The 23,387-nt window shown below is 44.9% G+C and overlaps 1 protein-coding gene and 1 long non-coding RNA gene across 2 annotated transcripts in view; one reads left to right on the plus strand and one right to left on the minus strand.

The window, feature by feature from the left end:
- Positions 1-23,387, minus strand: part of TMEM154 (transmembrane protein 154) — an 81,617-nt gene that overhangs the window by 54,811 nt on the left and 3,419 nt on the right. The window contains exon 2 of the mRNA XM_077279354.1: positions 7,414-7,681. Within this exon, the coding sequence (XP_077135469.1) occupies positions 7,414-7,681 (268 nt within the window). The remainder of the gene's footprint in view (positions 1-7,413; positions 7,682-23,387) is intronic.
- Positions 21,664-23,387, plus strand: part of LOC143792882 (uncharacterized) — a 96,940-nt gene continuing 95,216 nt past the window's right edge. The window contains exon 1 of the long non-coding RNA XR_013219982.1: positions 21,664-21,753. This is a non-coding gene — a long non-coding RNA (uncharacterized LOC143792882). The remainder of the gene's footprint in view (positions 21,754-23,387) is intronic.

The raw sequence follows: 23,387 nt of genomic DNA on the forward strand, positions 1-23,387 counted from the left end.
CCCTTGCAGGAAATTGTATGTCGGTCGAACCAAGAGGGAACTCAGGATACGAATCAAAGAGCACCTCACCAACATCCAGAAGGGATATATGGGACACCCCTTATCGCGACATTTTGTGGAGCACCATGGGAGGAAAGTAAAAGACATACATTTCTGTGGTATTCAGAAAATCCAACCGAACGCAAGGAAAGGGGACTTCCTCAAGCAGATGTCAAGAATCGAGTCCCAATGGATATTTCTACTGGATAGCCTAGCTCCAAAGGGTCTCAACCAGGAGTTGGAATTGTATGCCCTCTAAAATGGATGTCTAAACGTTAATCTCTACATATTCAACACATGGTGGCGACCCCTTCCCTTAAGTCTCCCTGTTCCTCTCTCCCCTCTCTCTCCCCCCCCCTTTACATCAGATACATAATTTATCTACCAACCCCTGTCCCATTCCCATAAGAGGGATACGCAATAGAAATCAGGGGTTCCTAATCCGTCCCATTCTCATAATGGGGATGGATATGAATCAGGGGGTTCTATTTAATTTCGGGTGTATGGAGGGACAGACACCACCCCAGGTATCCCAATGGGTAGCTGTCATGATCTCTGCACTGTCATGATCTCTGCAGGCAGAGATCATAGCAAGCCTATAGAGGGACAAGCTCTCGGAAGATGGAACTATACTGACCATGAACTAAGCCTGCCGCGCAACTAGAAATAGCCAGGTAGCATTTCCTATTTATCGCTAGATGCCCAGCTCTGGCCTAAGACCTAAATAGCTAGCAGAGGGAAATATAAGACCTGGCTCACCTCTAGAGAAATATTCCCAAGAAGACAGTAGCCCCCCACATATAATGACGGTGAGTTCAGATGAAACAACAAACGCAGCAGGAAAATAGTCTTAGCAAATTTGAGGTCCGCTTACTAGATAGCAGAAGACAGATAGTATACTTTCATGGTCAGCAGAAAAACACTAACAAAACACCATCCAGAGATTACCTTAAACTCTGGCATTAACTCATAACGCCAGAGTAGCAATCCCTGATCAACGAGAGCTTTCCAGACACAGTAACAAAACTTCAGCTGTGAACTGGAACAAATAGGCAAAACAAAACAAGGACAAAAGTCCAACTTATCTAGTAGTAGTCTAGAAGCAGGAACAAGCACTGAGAGGCATCAGATAACATTGTTGACCGGCAAGAAACCACCAGAGAAATGAGCTTAAATAGCGACACCCACTACTGATGGAACCAGGTGAAACAGGAAAGAGGATGACAAGTCCAATTCCACAAGCGGCCACCGGGGGAGCCCAGAATCCAAATTCACAACAGTACCCCCCCCTCAAGGAGGGGGCACCGAACCCTCACCAGATCCACCAGGGCGACCAGGATGAGCCCTATGGAAGGCACGAACAAGATCAGAAGCATGAACATCAGATGCATTGACCCAAGAATTATCCTCCTGGCCGTAACCCTTCCAGTTAACCAGATACTGGAGTTTCCGTCTGGAAACACGAGAGTCCAAAATTTTCTCCACAACGTACTCCAACTCACCCTCAACCAACACCGGAGCAGGAGGCTCAACTGAAGGTACAACAGGTACCTCATACCTGCGCAATAACGACCGATGAAAAACGTTATGAATGGAAAAGGACGCAGGGAGGTCCAAACGGAAAGAAACAGGATTAAGAATCTCCAATATTCTATAAGGGCCGATGAACCGAGGTTTAAACTTAGGAGAAGAGACCCTCATAGGGACAAAACGAGAAGACAACCACACTAAATCTCCAACACAAAGCCGAGAACCAACACGACGATGACGGTTGGCAAAACGCTGAGTCTTCTCCTGGGACAACTTCAAATTGTCCATAACCTGCCCCCAGATGTGATGCAATCTCTCCACCACCGCATCCACTCCAGGACAATCCGAGGATTCCACCTGACCGGAGGAAAATCGAGGGTGAAACCCCGAATTACAGAAAAACGGGGACACCAAGGTGGAAGAACAGGCCCGATTATTGAGGGCGAACTCTGCCAATGGCAAAAAAGCAACCCAATCATCCTGGTCAGCAGAGACAAAACACCTCAGATATGTCTCAAGGGTCTGATTAGTCCGCTCGGTCTGGCCATTAGTCTGAGGGTGAAAAGCAGATGAAAAAGACAAATCTATGCCCATCCTAGCACAGAATGCCCGCCAAAATCTAGACACAAATTGGGTACCTCTGTCAGAAACAATATTCTCAGGAATACCGTGCAATCGGACAACATTCTGAAAAAACAGAGGAACCAACTCAGAAGAAGAAGGCAACTTGGGCAGAGGAACCAAATGGACCATTTTAGAGAAACGGTCACAGACCACCCAGATGACAGACATCTTCTGGGAAACAGGCAGATCTGAAATAAAATCCATCGAGATGTGTGTCCAAGGCCTCTTAGGAATAGGCAAGGGCAACAGCAGTCCGCTAGCCCGAGAACTACAAGACTTGGCCCGAGCACAAACGTCACATGACTGCACAAAGACTCGCACATCTCGTGACAGGGAAGGCCACCAGAAGGATCTTGCCACCAAATCCCTGGTACCAAAAATTCCGGGATGACCTGCCAATGCAGAAGAATGTACCTCAGAGATGACTCTGCTGGTCCAATCATCCGGAACAAACAGTCTATCAGGCGGACAACGATCCGGTCTATCCGCCTGAAACTCTTGCAAGGACCGCCGCAGATCAGGAGAAACGGCCGACAAAATTACTCCCTCCCTAAGGATACCTGTGGGTTCAGAATTACCAGGAGAGTCCGGGTCAAAACTCCTAGAAAGGGCATCTGCCTTAACATTCTTAGAACCCGGTAGGTATGACACCACAAAATTAAAGCGAGAAAAAAATAAAGACCAGCGCGCCTGTCTAGGATTCAGGCGTCTGGCAGTCTCAAGATAAATCAAATTTTTGTGGTCAGTCAATACCACCACCTGATGCCTAGCCCCCTCGAGCCAATGGCGCCACTCCTCAAACGCCCACTTCATGGCCAAAAGCTCCCGATTCCCAACATCATAATTCCGCTCTGCGGGCGAAAATTTGCGAGAAAAGAAGGCACAAGGCCTAATGACGGAGCAGTCGGAACCTTTCTGCGACAACACTGCCCCAGCTCCGATCTCCGAAGCGTCAACCTCAACCTGAAAAGGCAGATTCACATCAGGCTGACGCAACACAGGGGCAGAGGCAAAACGGCGCTTAAGCTCCTGAAAGGCCTCTACAGCATGAGGGGACCAATTAGCAACATCAGCGCCTTGTCTGGTCAAATCAGTCAGTGGTTTAACGACATCCGAAAAACCAGCAATAAATCGGCGGTAAAAGTTGGCAAAGCCCAAAAATCTCTGAAGACCCTTAAGAGAGGAGGGCTGAGTCCAGTCACAAATAGCTTGCACCTTGACGGGATCCATCTCAATGGAAGAGGGAGAAAAAATATACCCCAAAAAGGAAATTTTCTGGACCCCAAAAACGCACTTAGACCCCTTCACACATAAAGAATTAGACCGCAGAACCTGAAAAACTCTCCTGACCTGCTGGACATGAGAGTCCCAGTCATCAGAAAAAATCAGAATATCATCCAGATATATTATCATAAATTTATCCAGAAAATCGCGGAAAATATCATGCATAAAAGACTGGAAAACTGAAGGGGCATTAGAAAGACCAAAAGGCATGACCAAATACTCAAAGTGGCCCTCGGGCGTATTAAATGCGGTCTTCCACTCATCCCCCTGCCTGATCCGCACCAAATTATACGCCCCACGAAGATCAATTTTAGAGAACCACTTAGCACCCTCTATACGAGCAAACAAATCAGTAAGCAATGGCAATGGGTATTGATACTTAACAGTGATCTTATTCAGAAGCCGATAATCAATACATGGTCTCAAAGAGCCGTCTTTTTTTGAGACAAAGAAAAACCCAGCTCCCAAGGGAGAAGAAGATGGACGAATATGTCCCTTTTCCAAAGACTCCTTTATATATTCCCGCATAGCAGCATGTTCCGGCACAGACAAATTAAACAAACGACCCTTTGGATATTTACAACCCGGTATCAAATCTATGGCACAATCGCACTCACGGTGCGGAGGTAACGACCCAAGCTTGGGTTCGTCAAAGACGTCTTGATAATCAGAGAGGAACTCAGGGACTTCAGAGGGAATGGACGACGAAATAGAAACCAAAGGTACGTCCCCATGAATACCCTTACATCCCCAGCTCAACACAGACATTGCTCTCCAGTCCAAGACTGGGTTGTGAGACTGCAACCATGGCAATCCCAGTACCAAATCGTCATGTAAATTATACAGCACCAGGAAACGAATAATCTCCTGGTGATCCGGATTGATACGCATGGTTACTTGTGTCCAGTATTGTGGTTTATTATTAGCCAATGGGGTGGAGTCAATCCCCTTCAGAGGAATAAGAGTCTCCAAAGGCTCTAAATCAAAACCACAACGATTGGCAAAGGACCAATCCATAAGACTCAGAGCGGCGCCAGAGTCAACATAGGCGTCCGTGGCAATGGATGACAAAGAGCAAATCAGGGTTACAGACAAAATAAACTTAGACTGAATGGTGCCAATGGAAACAGACTTATCAAGCTTCTTTGTACGCCTAGAGCATGCCGATATAACATGAGTAGAATCCCCACAATAGAAACACAATCCATTCTTCCGTCTAAAATTCTGTCGCTCGCTCCTGGACAGAATTCTATCACACTGCATACTTTCTGGCGTCTTTTCCATAGACACCGCCAGATGGTGCACCGGTTTGCGCTCCCGCAGACGCCTATCAATCTGAATAGCCATTGTCATGGACTCATTCAGACCTGCAGGCAAAGGGAACCCCACCATAACATCCTTAATGGCATCAGAGAGACCTTCTCTGAAAGTTGCCGCCAAGGCGCACTCATTCCACTGAGTAAGCACAGACCATTTACGGAATTTTTGGCAGAAAACCTCAGCTTCGTCTTGCCCCTGAGATAGTGCCATCAAAGTTTTTTCTGCCTGAAGTTCCAAATGAGGTTCCTCATAAAGCAAGCCCAAGGCCAGAAAAAACGCATCCACATCGCGTAACGCAGGATCCCCTGCTGGCAATGAGAAGGCCCAATCTTGAGGGTCACCCCTGAGCAAGGAAATCACAATCCTAACCTGCTGAGCAGGGTCTCCAGCTGAACGAGACTTCAGGGACAAATAAAGCTTACAATTATTTCGGAAATTCTGGAAGCTAGCTCTATTCCCTGTGAAGAACTCCGGCCAAGGAATTCTCGGCTCAGATACCGGAGCATGTACCACAAAATCTTGTAAATTTTGTACTTTCGTGATGAGATTATTCAAACCCGCAGTTACACTCTGGAGATCCATTATTGTCAGGTGCACACAGAGCATACAGAGATTAGGAGGAGAGAGAGAAAAAAGACTGCAGCAAGGCAGACTGGAGGAAAAAAAAAAAAATTCCAGCAGACTTCTTATAACTCTCCTTTCTAAACCTGGGTCTTTAACACTTTAGGGGCCGGTCAAACTGTCATGATCTCTGCACTGTCATGATCTCTGCAGGCAGAGATCATAGCAAGCCTATAGAGGGACAAGCTCTCGGAAGATGGAACTATACTGACCATGAACTAAGCCTGCCGCGCAACTAGAAATAGCCAGGTAGCATTTCCTATTTATCGCTAGATGCCCAGCTCTGGCCTAAGACCTAAATAGCTAGCAGAGGGAAATATAAGACCTGGCTCACCTCTAGAGAAATATTCCCAAGAAGACAGTAGCCCCCCACATATAATGACGGTGAGTTCAGATGAAACAACAAACGCAGCAGGAAAATAGTCTTAGCAAATTTGAGGTCCGCTTACTAGATAGCAGAAGACAGATAGTATACTTTCATGGTCAGCAGAAAAACACTAACAAAACACCATCCAGAGATTACCTTAAACTCTGGCATTAACTCATAACGCCAGAGTAGCAATCCCTGATCAACGAGAGCTTTCCAGACACAGTAACAAAACTTCAGCTGTGAACTGGAACAAATAGGCAAAACAAAACAAGGACAAAAGTCCAACTTATCTAGTAGTAGTCTAGAAGCAGGAACAAGCACTGAGAGGCATCAGATAACATTGTTGACCGGCAAGAAACCACCAGAGAAATGAGCTTAAATAGCGACACCCACTACTGATGGAACCAGGTGAAACAGGAAAGAGGATGACAAGTCCAATTCCACAAGCGGCCACCGGGGGAGCCCAGAATCCAAATTCACAACAGGTAGCTATATCAGCAAGCATAAGGATAGGGCCACATCCCTGTTTCAGTTGCCTCTACTGATCTAAATTAATATGTTTCACACAGCAGTTTTAAATATTTTTATCCTAAGTAAGTCAGAGTTCTTTTAATTTTTAGTTTTTATAACTGTCCAAGTGCAATATTCTTGTAACATATATTGTCCAGGTTTTAATCATGTAGTTTTAATAAAGTATTTAATTTTAATTGCAAACACTTAGCCACTTATTAATGTGGAAGTCAATTTCTAGAGACCTAAATTAGTCATATCCCAGATGTAGTAAAGAACACACATTTGGGGCGCAGAGCCTAGCCCACTTTAACATCAAAAGAATACACGCAACATGCCCAAATGAGTTTTGTGGGGAGGCGGGCTGTGGGCGGGGTGGTAACCTAACTGTAGCGTATAAAGGGAGAAGATGGAATGACATACGGTAACCCTGATGAAGAAGGCCGAGCACCTTCGAAACGCGTTGGTTAGTTGTTCTTTTTTGGCCCCAACGCCGCTCCGTACCTCTAGTGACGCCACTGTATAGGCACCTGCGAGCCGGCGCTAGCAACCATCTTTTTCCTCGCGGTTACCAGGGATGCCTTCGGCCGGGGCTCCCAGGTATCGCGCAAGCTGCCACTCTCCCTCCTGCTCCCAAACTCCCCACCGACGCCGCAACAGGCGATACAGCGGTCGCCGGTTAGGGCAATCCTTTGGGCTCCGCAGTGGAACCACAAGTGCAGCTATACATTTGGTAAGCACCATTCTGTATTACAGTTTTTATGCATACACACACATGCATTCTTGACGTTATTCCTAATAATCATTTAACAGCAGTCGTGCAGGGTATAAAGTTGCAGTTGTGGCTGTGGTGACCCCCCGAACCTAGATATCAGCAACTTGCCGCCCATCACCACGCAGTATTCACCCCTGAGCGCGGTCTCACCCTGTCATCTTGTGACAATTTAGTATATACCTCTTGAAAATCTACTTTTATACTGATAATAAAGAAAGAATATGTATACTTCACATACTGCCATCCATATCAAAAATTAGCTATAACGGTAAAATACTCATTCCCTTTAATGTCCCAGAAGACAGATTCAGAAAATCATATAAAAAATTACATATTTTACCTTCTTGAAGTTTTTTTTGTCTTTTGCGCTTTACAATGAAAATAACGAAGGGTATCATCAGCAGCACTAGAATGATGGCAGGGGCAGCATATGTCAGGATAGTGATCACTTCTGAATCCGAGCCATCAGGTGCTTCAGTGACTTCAGTGTTTGAGTCACTGATTACATCAGATGTGATTGAAGATGGGGTCTGGTCTCCATCGGCTGTAACTACACTGTATGTCTGGCTGGTTGGTGTGAGCGCTTCCTCTGTGGTAGTCTCCTCCATCTGTAAGTAAGCACTAAGATTGTACACATTTACAACAACCAGCCTAATACACCCATAATGGAAGATTTATTTCATCACAACAATTTTGGTGGTCTCGTGACTTTACCCCTTTTAATGCTGTAGTGGCTCATTACGGTTTTATATATGGAATTAGTTGCCTAGCTTTATAGGTGCTTATATCTTTTTGTAGAGACCTGATGTGCCAGTAATTAAAAATCTAGTGCAGAAATGTGTTAAAGGGGTTGTCCAGTTTGGGATGAAAGATTGTAGCCACACCATGTAACTGCAAACTTTTGTATCAACACTCGCACGTACCACATGTGTAAGCATACTCCGGTGCCAGAAACGAGAGTGGGCGGTCAAGTGCCCACAAGTATGTGATTTGCACACATGCAGGCACGTGCCGACTAGACGTGCTCATTCTCACTCAGTTCACTTGTATCCAGCAAGGCAGCAAACGTCTAGTTGGAATGTGGCCAGAAGTAAGCAAAACACATTCTTGCAGTTAAGTGACTGTCCTCTCTTGCCGCAGGTACCGGAGAACACTGACAACGTCGGATGCACGTGCAGTTAGGATTCAGAAGTCGGCAGCGGCTGTAATGTGATCCAGCAGCAAAGACAGATTTGAGCAGTGAATGATTACTGCAGGAAACAGGAATGAGGAGAAGAAGTGCTGATGTGAATGTTGTTGTGAAATTACCGCAGAACCTTTATTTTAATGCTGCAAACTTCCTTTTACGAAATATGTATTGGTAATCATTCTGCAGTATCATCGCCCTTGACTTTTGATATTACAACATCTTGCTGCCTCCTTTCACTATTATTGTGTTTTGATTAGAAGTATACCTCTAAACTGCTATCTATGTACATTTATCTCAGACATCTTACTTCCCCTTCATGAACACGGTATAAAAAAGATTAATAGATTAATTTAGAGTATACTGTAACTACTGCCAATATCACAGCTAGAGCTACTATGCTTTTATTTTGACATTTAAAACTTCTCCATTTTGCTATGTGCCATTTTATGCTATATTTTATCTATTTCCTGGCAACAGTATTGTATTTTCCGCTTTTATTTTAACATGCTGTATACTGTTTGAGCTAAAAAAAAAAAATTGAGACCAGAAATACACACTGTGCTGCTCCTGCAATACTTGTTGCTGACAATTTGTACTGTATTGACAAACCCAAAAAAGACTGAATCATAAGTCCATGTTTACATGATGCATTTTAGCAACAACTTTCCTTTAACTCTAAGCATATTTACCACTTTTTTTTTTTTTAAATTGAGGCAAAATATCTATCACTAATTTGTTGTGTTGAACTGTTCCAACGTTTAAAGAAAAACACTATAGTCCTATACCCATGTACTGATCAAACATAACTGACACATTGTTCAAATACTAGAACTTTCAAGACATAACAGATTTTAAAAAAGCATACAAATGTATGTTTGTTGCTAAAAGTTGTACCTAAAGAAAGCCTGAGCTGTGCAAAACCTTCCAAAAATAAAAACACAAATATGTAGAGTTCATACATGTCACTTATTACTACTATTGTATTTTTTTTAAAAAACTGATGTGTGTATGGCTCAATGAAATTCTATGTGTCGATGTGCGGTCTGAGAAAAAATCGGACAGCACTAGGACGTACCACATGGATGTGTGAATAAAGTATTTTTTCTTTCCATGGATTCAAAGTCTTAATTGACTGTGTTGGATGTCTGTAAATATATACTCCATAACAAAGATTATATGATCACTTCTCAATACTCTTGTGTGTACTTGGATTTTTTTAATTTTACTTTTTGTGGTGCCAATTGTTCTTATTTATTAAACTGAGATTCCATAGACAGTTGATTTTAAAGGGGTTGTCTACTACCTAGGCAACTTTTTTAAATTATAAAATTTATTATTATATTATATTATATTATATATATATATATATATATATATATAATATATATAATATGTATATATAATATATAATATATATATATATAATATATTATATATATAATATATTATATTATTATAAAATTATTATAAAATTAAAATAACATATACTCATCAGTGCCGTTCCAGCAATGTCAGCATGGGGCCCGCATTACACAACAATCAGCGGCCGCTATTGAGTTCTTTGCACTCACAGTACTTCCCTTGGATGAACCTCAAGCAGATGCATATAGTGAGATTGCAACAGCAGATTGATTGCAGAGTTCATGTGACAGAACTATCTCATACAAGCCCTGGGAGGTGAGTATCTGGTTCTTTTTTTCCAAGGAGGAATATTATAGTTAAAAAAAGGGGTTGTCCTGGTAGCAGACAATTTTTAAGGAGAGTGAGTCTCACCCGAATCCTTATACAGTTGTGCTCAAAAGTTTACATACCCCTGCAGAATCTTTGCTTTCTTGGCCTTTTTTCAGAGAATATGAATGATAACACCAAAACTGCACATGGGACGTACTTGGACATTCCAACATGACAACAATCCAAAACACAAGGCTAAGTCAGCCTGTCTTTGGCTACAGCAGAAGAAAGTGAAGGTTCTGGAGTGGCCATCTCAGTCTCCTGACCCCAATATCATTGGGTCACTCTGGGGAGACCTCAAGCATGCAGTTCATGCTAGACAGCAAAGGAATTTACAGGAACTGGAAGCTTTTTGCCAAGAAGAGTGGGCAGCTTTACCGTCTGAGAAAATAAAGAACCTCATGCACAACTACCACAAAAGACTTCAAGCTGTCATTGATGTTAGTGGGGCCAATACACCGTATTAAGAAATGGGGTATGTGAACTTTTGATCAGAGTCATTTGGATGTTTTGGGTTGTCATTATGATTTAAAAAGAGAAAACACAGTAGTTTAACAATAAATGGCTTCACCCAACCACTAACCATGAGTGGAGAAAAAGTTTTGGTGTTATCATTCATATTCTCTGAAAAAAGGCCAAGAAAGCAAAAATTCTGTCAGGGAATGTAAACTTTTGAGCACAACTGTATCTACACAAGATCATCAAACTTGAAGAGAGGGAGAGAGATTAGATAGATATTCAGATCAATAGATCTATTGGTCAATTTATACAAAAAGATTATTATAAATATGTTAGATATAAAATCAGTGTTGCGTGTGTGGGTAGTTGTTATGACCCCAATGGCGAGGGTCTCAGAGGAACGTGGAAGTCTGCAGAATACAAAAATCCAGCTCATAGGGCAGTGGTAACTGGGTTGACCATATATCTACTCCTAACGCCAACACTAGAAGTAGCCGGGGATCATTCCTACGTTGATTCTAGATGACACGCGCCAGCCGGAGAATCTAGCTACCCCTAGTAGAGGAAAACAAAGACCTTTCTTGCCTCCAGAGAAGGGGACCCCAAAGCTGGATAGAAGCCCCCCACAAATAATGACGGTGAGGTAAGAGGAAATGACAAACACAGAAATGAACCAGGTTTAGCACAGAGAGGCCCGCTTACTGATAGCAGAATAAAGAAAGGTAACTTATATGGTCAACAAAAACCCTATCAAAATCCACACTGGAAATTCAAGAACCCCCGAACCGTCTAACGGTCCGGGGGGAGAACACCAGCCCCCTAGAGCTTCCAGCAAAGGTCAGGATATAGATTTGGAACAAGCTGGACAAAAATACAAAACCAAAACAAATAGCAAAAAGCAAAAGGCAGACTTAGCTGATATAACTGGAACCAGGATCAGTAGACAAGAGCACAGCAGACTAGCTCTGATAACTACGTTGCCAGGCATTGAACTGAAGGTCCAGGGAGCTTATATAGCAACACCCCTAACTAACGACCCAGGTGCGGATAAAAGGAATGACAGAAAAACCAGAGTCAAAAAACTAGTAACCACTAGAGGGAGCAAAAAGCAAATTCACAACAGTACCCCCCCCTTAGTGAGGGGTCACCGAACCCTCACCACGACCACCAGGGCGATCAGGATGAGCGGCATGAAAGGCACGAACTAAATCGGCCGCATGAACATCAGAGGCGACCACCCAGGAATTATCCTCCTGACCATAGCCCTTCCACTTGACCAGGTACTGAAGCCTCCGCCTGGAGAGGCGAGAATCCAAGATCTTCTCCACCACGTACTCCAACTCGCCCTCAACCAACACCGGAGCAGGAGGCTCAGCAGAAGGAACTACAGGCACAATGTACCGCCGCAACAAGGACCTATGAAATACATTGTGAATAGCAAACGACACAGGAAGATCCAGACGAAAAGATACAGGATTAAGGATTTCCAATATCTTGTAAGGCCCAATAAAACGAGGTTTAAATTTGGGAGAGGAGACCTTCATAGGAACAAAGCGGGAAGAAAGCCACACCAAATCCCCAACGCGTAGTCGGGGACCCACACCGCGGCGGCGGTTGGCAAAGCGCTGAGCCTTCTCCTGTGACAACTTCAAGTTGTCCACCACATGATTCCAGATCTGCTGCAACCTATCCACCACAGAATCCACCCCAGGACAGTCAGAAGGCTCCACATGACCCGAAGAAAAGCGAGGATGGAAACCAGAGTTGCAGAAAAAAGGCGAAACCAAGGTGGCGGAACTAGCCCGATTATTAAGGGCAAACTCAGCCAACGGCAAGAATGTCACCCAATCGTCCTGATCAGCAGAGACAAAACACCTCAAATAAGCCTCCAAAGTCTGATTGGTTCGCTCCGTCTGTCCATTAGTCTGAGGATGGAAAGCAGACGAAAACGACAAATCAATGCCCATCCTACTACAAAAGGATCGCCAGAACCTGGAAACGAACTGGGATCCTCTGTCTGACACAATATTCTCAGGGATGCCGTGCAAACGAACCACGTTCTGGAAAAACACAGGAACCAGATCGGAAGAGGAAGGCAGCTTAGGCAAAGGAACCAAATGGACCATCTTGGAGAAGCGATCACATATCACCCAGATAACGGACATGCCCTGAGATAGCGGGAGATCAGAAATGAAATCCATGGAGATATGTGTCCAAGGTCTCTTCGGGACAGGCAAGGGCAAGAGCAAACCGCTGGCACGAGAACAGCAAGGCTTAGCTCGAGCACAAGTCCCACAGGACTGCACAAATGACCGCACATCCCTTGACAAGGAAGGCCACCAAAAGGACCTGGCCACCAGATCTCTGGTGCCAAAAATTCCCGGGTGACCTGCCAACACCGAGGAATGAACCTCGGAAATGACTCTGCTGGTCCACTTATCCGGGACAAACAGTCTGTCAGGTGGACAAGACTCAGGCCTATCAGCCTGAAATCTCTGCAACACACGTCGCAGATCCGGAGAAATAGCTGACAAGATAACTCCATCTTTAAGAATACCAACAGGATCAGCGACTCCAGGAGCATCAGGCACAAAGCTCCTAGAAAGAGCATCGGCCTTCACATTCTTTGAACCTGGTAAATACGAGACAACAAAATCAAAGCGGGAGAAAAACAATGACCAGCGGGCCTGTCTCGGATTAAGGCGTTTAGCAGACTCGAGATACATCAGATTTTTGTGATCAGTCAAGACCACCACACGATGCTTAGCACCCTCGAGCCAATGACGCCACTCCTCAAATGCCCATTTCATGGCCAACAACTCCCGATTGCCCACATCATAATTTCGCTCGGCAGGCGAAAATTTCCTAGAGAAAAAGGCACAAGGCTTCATAACAGAGCAACCAGGGCCTCTCTGCGACAAAACGGCCCCTGCCCCAATCTCCGAAGCATCCACCTCAACCTGAAAGGGAAGTGAGACGTCAGGCTGGCACAAAACAGGCGCCGAAGTAAACCGGCGTTTCAACTCCTGGAAAGCCTCCACGGCAGCAGGAGCCCAGTTAGCTACATCGGAGCCCTTCTTGGTCATATCCGTCAAAGGTTTCACAATGCTAGAAAAATTAGCGATAAAACGACGGTAGAAGTTAGCGAAGCCCAAGAACTTCTGAAGACTCTTAACTGACGAGGGCTGAGTCCAATCAAGAATAGCTCGGACCTTGACTGGGTCCATCTCCACTGCAGAAGGGGAAAAAATGAACCCCAAAAAGGGAACCTTCTGTACACCAAAGAGACACTTTGAGCCCTTGACAAACAAAGAATTTTCACGCAAAATTTTAAAGACCAACCTGACCTGCTCCACATGCGAATCCCAATTATCAGAAAAAACCAAAATATCATCCAGATAAACAATCAAAAATTTATCCAGATACTTCCGGAAAATGTCATGCATAAAGGACTGAAAAACTGAAGGCGCATTGGAGAGCCCAAAAGGCATCACCAAGTACTCAAAATGACCTTCGGGCGTATTGAATGCGGTTTTCCATTCATCACCTTGCTTAATGCGCACAAGGTTGTACGCACCACGAAGGTCTATCTTGGTGAACCACTTGGCACCCTTAATCCGGGCAAACAAGTCAGACAACAGCGGTAAAGGATACTGAAATTTGACAGTGATCTTATTTAAAAGCCGATAATCAATACAAGGTCTCAAAGATCCGTCCTTTTTTGCCACAAAAAAGAATCCCGCACCAAGAGGGGAAGAAGACGGACGAATATGTCCTTTTTCCAGAGACTCCTTGATATATGAACGCATAGCGGTATGTTCAGGTACCGACAGATTAAACAGTCTTCCCTTAGGAAATTTACTGCCTGGGATCAAATCTATAGCACAGTCACAGTCCCTATGAGGAGGCAGTGCACTGGACTCAGACTCACTGAAGACATCCTGATAATCAGACAAATACTCCGGAACTTCCGAAGGCGTAGAAGAAGCAATAGACACAGGCAGGGAATCCTCATGAATACCACGACAGCCCCAACTTGAGACTGACATAGCCTTCCAGTCCAGGACTGGATTATGGGTCTGTAACCATGGCAGCCCTAAAACGACCAAATCATGCATTTTATGTAAAACCAGGAAACGTATCACCTCGCGGTGTTCAGGAGTCATGCACATGGTAACCTGAGTCCAATACTGCGGTTTATTTGCTGCCAATGGTGTAGCATCAATACCCCTAAGAGGAATAGGATTTTCTAATGGTTCAAGAGTAAATCCACAGCGCTTAGCAAATGAGAGATCCATGAGACTCAGGGCAGCACCTGAATCTACAAACGCCATGACAGGATAAGATGACAGTGAGCAAATCAAAGTTACAGACAGAATAAATTTAGGTTGCAAATTACCAACGGTGACAGGACTAACAACCTTAGCTATACGTTTAGAGCATGCTGAGATAACATGTGTAGAATCACCACAGTAGTAGCACAAGCCATTCCGGCGTCTATGAATTTTCCGCTCATTTCTAGTCAGGATTCTATCACATTGCATTAAATCAGGTGTCTGTTCAGACAACACCATGAGGGAATTTGCGGTTTTTCTATCACATTGCACCGAATTAGGTGTCTGTTCAGACAACACCATGAGGGAATTTGCGGTTTTGCGCTCCCGCAACCGCCGGTCAATTTGAATAGCCAGTGCCATAGTATCATTCAGACCTGTGGGAATGGGAAAACCCACCATAACATTCTTAATGGCTTCAGAAAGGCCATTTCTAAAATTAGCGGCCAGTGCACACTCGTTCCAATGTGTCAGCACGGACCATTTCCGAAATTTTTGGCAATACACTTCAGCCTCGTCCTGCCCCTGAGACATAGACAGCAAGGCCTTTTCTGCCTGAATCTCAAGATTGGGTTCCTCATAAAGTAAACCGAGCGCCAGAAAAAACGCATCAAGATCAGCCAATGCCGGATCTCCTGGCGCCAGCGAAAAAGCCCAATCCTGAGGGTCGCCCCGTAAGAACGAAATAACAATTTTTACTTGCTGAGCAGAATCTCCTGATGAACAGGGTCTCAGGGACAAAAACAATTTACAATTATTCACGAAATTCCTAAACTTAAACCTGTCTCCGGAAAACAGTTCAGGAATCGGTATTTTAGGTTCTGACCTAGGATTTCTGATAACATAGTCTTGTATGCCCTGCACACGAGTAGCCAGCTGGTCCACACTTGTAATCAAGGTCTGGACATTCATGTCTGCAGCAAGCATAGCCACTCTGAGGTAAAGGGGAAGGAGAAAAAAAAAACTCAGAATCTTCTTTCTTATAATCCCTCTTCTGCAATGCATTAAACATTTAATACTGGCCTGGCAAACTGTTATGACCCCAATGGCGAGGGTCTCAGAGGAACGTGGAAGTCTGCAGAATACAAAAATCCAGCTCATAGGGCAGTGGTAACTGGGTTGACCATATATCTACTCCTAACGCCAACACTAGAAGTAGCCGGGGATCATTCCTACGTTGATTCTAGATGACACGCGCCAGCCGGAGAATCTAGCTACCCCTAGTAGAGGAAAACAAAGACCTTTCTTGCCTCCAGAGAAGGGGACCCCAAAGCTGGATAGAAGCCCCCCACAAATAATGACGGTGAGGTAAGAGGAAATGACAAACACAGAAATGAACCAGGTTTAGCACAGAGAGGCCCGCTTACTGATAGCAGAATAAAGAAAGGTAACTTATATGGTCAACAAAAACCCTATCAAAATCCACACTGGAAATTCAAGAACCCCCGAACCGTCTAACGGTCCGGGGGGAGAACACCAGCCCCCTAGAGCTTCCAGCAAAGGTCAGGATATAGATTTGGAACAAGCTGGACAAAAATACAAAACCAAAACAAATAGCAAAAAGCAAAAGGCAGACTTAGCTGATATAACTGGAACCAGGATCAGTAGACAAGAGCACAGCAGACTAGCTCTGATAACTACGTTGCCAGGCATTGAACTGAAGGTCCAGGGAGCTTATATAGCAACACCCCTAACTAACGACCCAGGTGCGGATAAAAGGAATGACAGAAAAACCAGAGTCAAAAAACTAGTAACCACTAGAGGGAGCAAAAAGCAAATTCACAACAGGTAGTTTACTGAACTTTTTTTTAGTAAATAAATTGCTATTGGGGGAAAAAAGGATCCCCAAACATTTTATTAAATAGCAGAGGGAAATGGGACAGATGGGGGCAGGTATTTATAGCCAGGGAAGGGGGTAATACACATGGAGCTTCTCAGGTTATTAATATCAGCTCACAGATGTATATTTAGCCTTTCCTCATTATTAAAATGGGGGACCCCCCCAAAAAATGACAAAGGTTCAGCCTATAATTAGTAACCAGCAATGGCTAAGCACACAGCTGCAGGCTGATATTAATAGCCTAGGAAGGGGCCATGGATATTAGCCCCCTCTCAGACTAAGGCTGCCGTCACACTAGCAGTATTTGGTCAGTATTTTACATCAGTATTTGAAAGCCAAAACCAGGAGTGGAACAATTAGAGGAAAAGTATGATAGAAACATATGCACAACTTCTGCATTTATCACCCACTCCTGGTTTTGGCTTACAAATACTGATGTAAAATACTGACCAAATACTGCTAGTGTGATGGCAGCCTAAGACTTTCATCTCTTAGCTGCTCCAGAAATGGTACATAAATAAGATTTGCCAATTATGGCACTTAGCCTCGCTCTTCCCACTTGCTCTGGTGTGATGGCAAGTGGGGTGATAGTATTGGGGTTGATGTCACCATTGTATCATCAGTTGGCATCCACATTATTAACCCCATAGTGATATTATAAAAAATACACACCGTGAATAAAATCAATTTATTTAAATAATCACACAGACTCCTTTAATGAACCTACATTTACCAAAAACATGTATACTCAAGTCAATGCTCAATCCGCTGAAGCCAATGTCTCCTGTAACAGAATTAAAATAATAAGCAACCATATCCATCACTTGTCAGCCGAGAAGATAATCATTTGTCCCGCAACACATCTAGCTCTACTACATCTGGCTGACAGGCTGCATTGTTCCATAATGAGATTATACATGTAATATATAGACATAGAATGTAAGTCCGCAAGGACAGGGTCCTCTCCCCTCTGTACCAGTCTGTCATTGTAAATTTGTTTACTGTAAATGATATCTATAACTCTGTACGTAACCCCTTTCTCATGTAGAGTATCATGGAATTAATGGTGCTATATAAATAAATAATAATAATAATACAGCCTGCCATCCAGCAGAGACACTAAGCTGACTCGCGGTGTATGCCTTTCACCTTTCTGACGGCACCACGAGCATGAGACCTTTGTCACGCTCATGGTGACGTCAGTGAGGTGAAAGGAGTTCATTGGATATGATCTGCGCTCAACTTTACCAAGTCATCGCGAGTCGCTGAGCAAGCACATGCAGCTCAGTGTCTCTGCTGGATGACATGTTGGATACTTAAATCATGCAACAATTCAGCCTGCCATCTAGATGCAGCAGTGCTTGACGTGTCGCAGGACAATTGGATTATCTTCTTGTCAGACAGGTAAGGAATATAGTTGTTTATTATTTTAATTATTTTACAGGGGACATTGTCTTTAGTGGATTTGGGATTGAGGTGAGTATAGCTGGTTTGGTTTAATTTAGAGTCATTAAAGAAGTCTGTGTCACTATTTCAATTAAAGGACTTTGTTCTGGGTGTGTGCTTCTATACAATATCACTATAGGGCTAATAATAGGGGAATTTTATAGACGCCTCTCCATTACTAACCTCTTGGTTTGATGTCACCTGACATCAGGCTGGTCCTGCTTTCTGTCCCTTAAGGGGTCAGCTGCCATGACTCTGGGATCCGATCTTGAGTAGCACCTGGTAACCACCTGGGTTCAAGTCTAACCACATCATCATGGGCTCTAGTGAAGAACCATGTGTTTGTTTAGAGCCCTCCGAGCTCTTACTGGACCGTGGCACAGTGGTTCCACAAACACATGCGTAACAGTGTCATTATGGTAAGCACTCTAAAGGAGCTGAAGAAACTGGAGTTTTAATGTCATGCTAACTCTTGAGAGGGAACAGTTTGAGGGGATATAAGGAGACTATATGGGTAGGGGAATTGTGTGGAGAGACAGTATGGGAAAGGGACATGTGTGAGGAGACAGTATGGGGAGAGGGAAAATGTGTGAGGAAAATGGAGCTGGGTTCAATTTGTGAGGAAACAGTATGAGGAGCAGAGCTGGAGGATTATGTAAGGAGGCATATGGGGAGGCGGAAATGTGTGAGGAGACAGTATGGGTAGTGTAGTGGTGGAATGTGTGATGAGACGGTTTGAGAAGTGGGGGTGGTGAAATGTGTGAGGAGACAGTATGGTGAGGGAGAACTGTGTGAAGAAACAGTATGGGAATGTGGAAATGTGTGACACAGTATGCAGTGCGTGCACTGTGAAAATTAAGAAGTCTGCAGTCACAAACCTGGACAAAGCCTTTAAATATAAATTTCAGGATTGTAGCATGCCCAATCCTGTGTGCAATATACTCACTGTCAGGGTTTAGGCCTGCTTGCTAGTTCCAGTGGACATCACATGACCTCACATAGGCGATTTTCATACTTATGGTCACGTGCCAACTAGCTTCTTTCCTGCTTCCTTTAATGAAGAAGGGGTTGTAGTTTTTAACTGAACATTCAGAGAATTAGGAATTGTAGCTTTATGGCATGTGACTGTAAGTGTGCAAAACTCATATGAGCGGTCACACTACAATTACTCAGACCGCTTAAGCCATGTATAAGATGAGGCAACAAACATTTTTTTTTTTCAGTCTGGGAACCAGAATACCTAGGTTTGCTTTTCTTGTCTGCAGTTTTCCTTTTTTTCTTGCAACTCCTCCATGTGGTGCTAATGTAGGGGTATAGGCAGAGCTGCCATCAGGGCATGACTGCCCTTACTGCTGTATGGGGCCCAATGAGCAGTGGCACACATGGGTGCCCGCAGAGCCCCACCTCTTGGGCTTCTGCTTACCGGCGCACACATCGGTGTCGGGCCCGGGAGCTTTCTCGGAGCTGTGCATGGCGATCTTACTTTGACGGCTGCGCAGCTCCAACTCCCTCCTCCCTTCGTGGACTTCTGGTCAGGTGTTGGTGCATATGCGATGACGTCATCGCGTACGCACCAACATGTACGAGGACACTGTGACCATAAGCGGAGCTGTGCCTGCTGGGGATCGCTTATAAGATAAATATGTAAAAGGTTGTTTTTTTCTTTACAAAATGAATTAAATGCGTGAGGAGGGGATGAGGGGGGACTGCACATGATAAAGGGGGATGCACATGATGAAGTGGGGCTGCACATGATGGAGGGGCTGCAAATGGTGAAGGGGGCTGCAAATGATGGAGAGGGCTGCAAATGATCAAGGGGGCTGCAAATGATGGAATGGGGCTGCAAATGATGGAGGGGCTGAAAATGACGAAGGGGGTTTCAAATGATAAAGGGGTTGAAAATAATGGAAGAGCCTGCAAATGATGGTGGGGGCTGCAAATGATGGAGAGGGCTGCAAATGATGAAGGGGGCTGCAAATGATGGAATGGGGCTGCAAATGATGGAGGGGCTGAAAATGATGAAGGGGGTTTCAAATGATAAAGGGGTTGCAAATAATGGAAGAGCCTGCAAATGATGGTGGTGGGCTACAAATTATGGAGGGGGGCTGCAAATGATGGAGGGGGGCTGCAAATGATGAAGGGGACTGCAAATGATGGAGGGGTGCTGCAAATGATGGAGGGGGCTGCAAATGATGAAGGGGACTGCAAATAATGGAGGGGTGCTGCAAATGATGAAGGGGCTGCAAATGATGGAGGGGTGCTGCAAATGATGGAGGGGGGCTGTGCAAATGATGGAGGGGGCTGCAAATGATGGAGGGGGCTGCAAATGGTGGAAGGGGGCTGCAAATGAAAGAGGGGGTGCTACAAATGACGGAGGGGCGGAAAATGATGATGTGAGGGAGGGGATGGGGACTGCACGTGATGAAGTGGGAGGAGGGGGACTGCACATGATGAACAGAGGGGAACTGTACATGATGAAGTGGGGTAGATCAGGGGACTGCAAATGATGAAGTTAGGGGGATAGGAACAGTGAATGATGAAGTGAGGGTGGAAGGGGGACTGCAATTGATGAAGAGAGGGGGAAGGAGGACAGCAAATGATGAAGTGAGGGGGAGGGCGACTCCAAAAGATAAAGTGAGGTGCGGATGGGGGACTGCAAATGATGATTTGTGTGTGAGGGATAGGGGACAGCAATTTAAATGAAGGTGGGGGATGGGGAGAGCAAATGAGGTCCTGGGGGAGAGCAAATAATGCTGAATTTTGAGGGTGGTGGGGGTAAATGGTGTATTGAATATGGGGGGAGAGCAGTTGATAATGAATAGAGGGTGGGGTGGGAGAGACAGAAGACATGACAATGAATTGGGGTAGAAGGGGCATGTAAATATAATGAATCAGTGGAGCGGGAGGCACATAGTGGGGGCATTGAGGATGTAGTGACTGGTAGTGAATTGAGGGAACAAGTACAGGGCTAATTAAGGTATATAGTGGGTGGGAAAATGGCTATTTATAGTTGGTGGGGGCGCAGTGGTGGATTATAATTTATATTTGGAATGGTGGATTGCATAATAACTAATTATATATTAACTAGATTGTGGCCCGATTCTAACGCATCGGGTATTCTAGAACATGCATGTCCCCGTAGTATATGGACAATGATGATTCCAGAATTCGCGGCAGACTGTGCCCGTCGCTGATTGGTCGAGGCAACCTTTATGACATCATCGTCGCCATGGCAACCATTATGACATCTATGTCGATACTGTGCCCGTTGCTGATTGGTCGAGGCCTGGCGGCCTCGACCAATCAGAGACGTGGGATTTCCATTATGACATCATCGTCGCCATGCTGTGCCATGCTGTGCCCGTCGCTGATTGGTCGAGGCCTGGCGGCCTTGACCAATCAGAGACGCGGGATTTCCAGGACAGACAGACAGAAAGACAGACAGACAGACAGACGGAAAAACCCTTAGACAATTATATATATAGATGGTGGGTGCACGTCTGTGTTCAGCTGTGTAGTGTAGAATAAAGAGAAAAAGTGGGGGATGTGCTCTGGAAGCAGTGCTCTAAGTAACTATATTACTTTATGCAGAGATGAGTCCTGGCTGGAGGAAATGATGGCGCTCTGTGTTGCATGAAAAAGAAAAGCAAAGATGAAGGACTTCAGCTAGAGACGTCACTGGTGAGTCAGTGTGTTACCTGTACGCTGACACTATATACTTTATACAGAGCTCCTGTGTATATTGTCACTGGTGATCACTGAATTATCTGTACACTGACACTATATACAGAGCTCCTGTGTATAATGTCACTGGTGATCACTGTATTACCTGTTCACTATATATGTGGCGCCCCAGGGTCCTGGTCATCACAGTAATGTCGCTTTCCTCATGGGGAGAGTGAGGTTACATTTGGAGGCAAGAAAGGATAACTGTCGCCAGGTACCACAAGCATGCAACATATTCACACTCCAGGCCACCAGGGGGAGCTTTTGATCCTATTTACTAGGTGACTCCCCATATATATATAACTGGTAGTCTGTAGGGAGAGGTAGTCAGTTCCAGACAGCCGTCTAAGGAGGATAGAGGGTTCACGGAGCTGTGCATGCCCTAAGAGCTGCAGCTCCCAGAAAAAAACACATAGAAAGCTGAATACATTGCAGTGAGCATGCAGGAAAGCAAAGCACAGGAGAGAATACCAGAAGGGGACCAGCCCCGATCAGGCTGCCTCCTTCTGAGGCGCAGAATACCGGTAGCCGGAACACTGAGGTTGTAAGGACCTCTACGCCTTACATCCGAGACCGGCAGGACAGCTGAACTGCAAGTTCCCTGTCCGACCTAATATCCAGGAGGCACGGTGACACCCCACAGAGCCGGGTCATCTAAGAGACCCTATAAACAGGCTCAAGTCACCAGTCATATGGGTTTTGTCCTATCCTATACGGGGGGCAGAGAGAGAGACACCACATCTGTGAGGACCTTACGAGAGGCTTAGCAGTAAGGGACTACACCACTACAGCGCAAAGTAAGGCTATTGATTTCCACCTGGACGAGGGGACTCTGGACTTGCCACCAAACCGGCCGGACCCTACCTGCCCTGTGATCCAGTGCCCTGGACTGTGGCTGCTGAAGTCTTCAGTAAACGAGGTAAAGAGACTGCAAACCTGTGTCCTCGTTCCTTACCGCACCTCTCACCATTCTTCCATCTACACATTGGGAAACCCTGGGGATATACTTCACCTGTGGGAAGGTATACCATCTAGCTGCCATAACATCACCCCAGCGGACCCTTTAAAGCAGCGTCAGTCACCCTGACCGAATACCACAGGTGGCGTCACGAACATAAACTTTATTCCCTTTAAAGACCTTTCCCTTTTACATGGGCGCCCAGGACCACGGACCGGGTCGCAGCCACCGTGACATTCCCCTGTGAACACCACCGGACCCAGTACCGAGTACCCCACGGCCCTGGCGGGCGACTCATCTACATACAAAGCTCCTGTGTATATTGTCACTGGTGATCACTGATTCACCTGTACACTGACACTAAATACAGAGCTCCTGTGTATAATGTCACTGGTAATCCCTGTATTACCTGTAAACTGACACTATATACAGAGCTCCTGTGTATAATCTCACTGGTGATCACTGTACTACCTGTACACTATATACAGAGCTTCTGTGTATAATGTCATTGGTGATCACTGTACAGCTCTGGCAAAAATTAAAAGACCACTGCAAAATGTTAAGTTTGTCTGATTTCTCTTTATAGGTATATTTTTGAGTAAAATATAAATTGTTCTTTTAGTCAATAAAC

The sequence above is a fragment of the Ranitomeya variabilis genome, chromosome 1 (genome assembly GCF_051348905.1).
Source record: "Ranitomeya variabilis isolate aRanVar5 chromosome 1, aRanVar5.hap1, whole genome shotgun sequence".
NCBI classification, from domain to species: Eukaryota; Metazoa; Chordata; class Amphibia; order Anura; family Dendrobatidae; genus Ranitomeya; species Ranitomeya variabilis.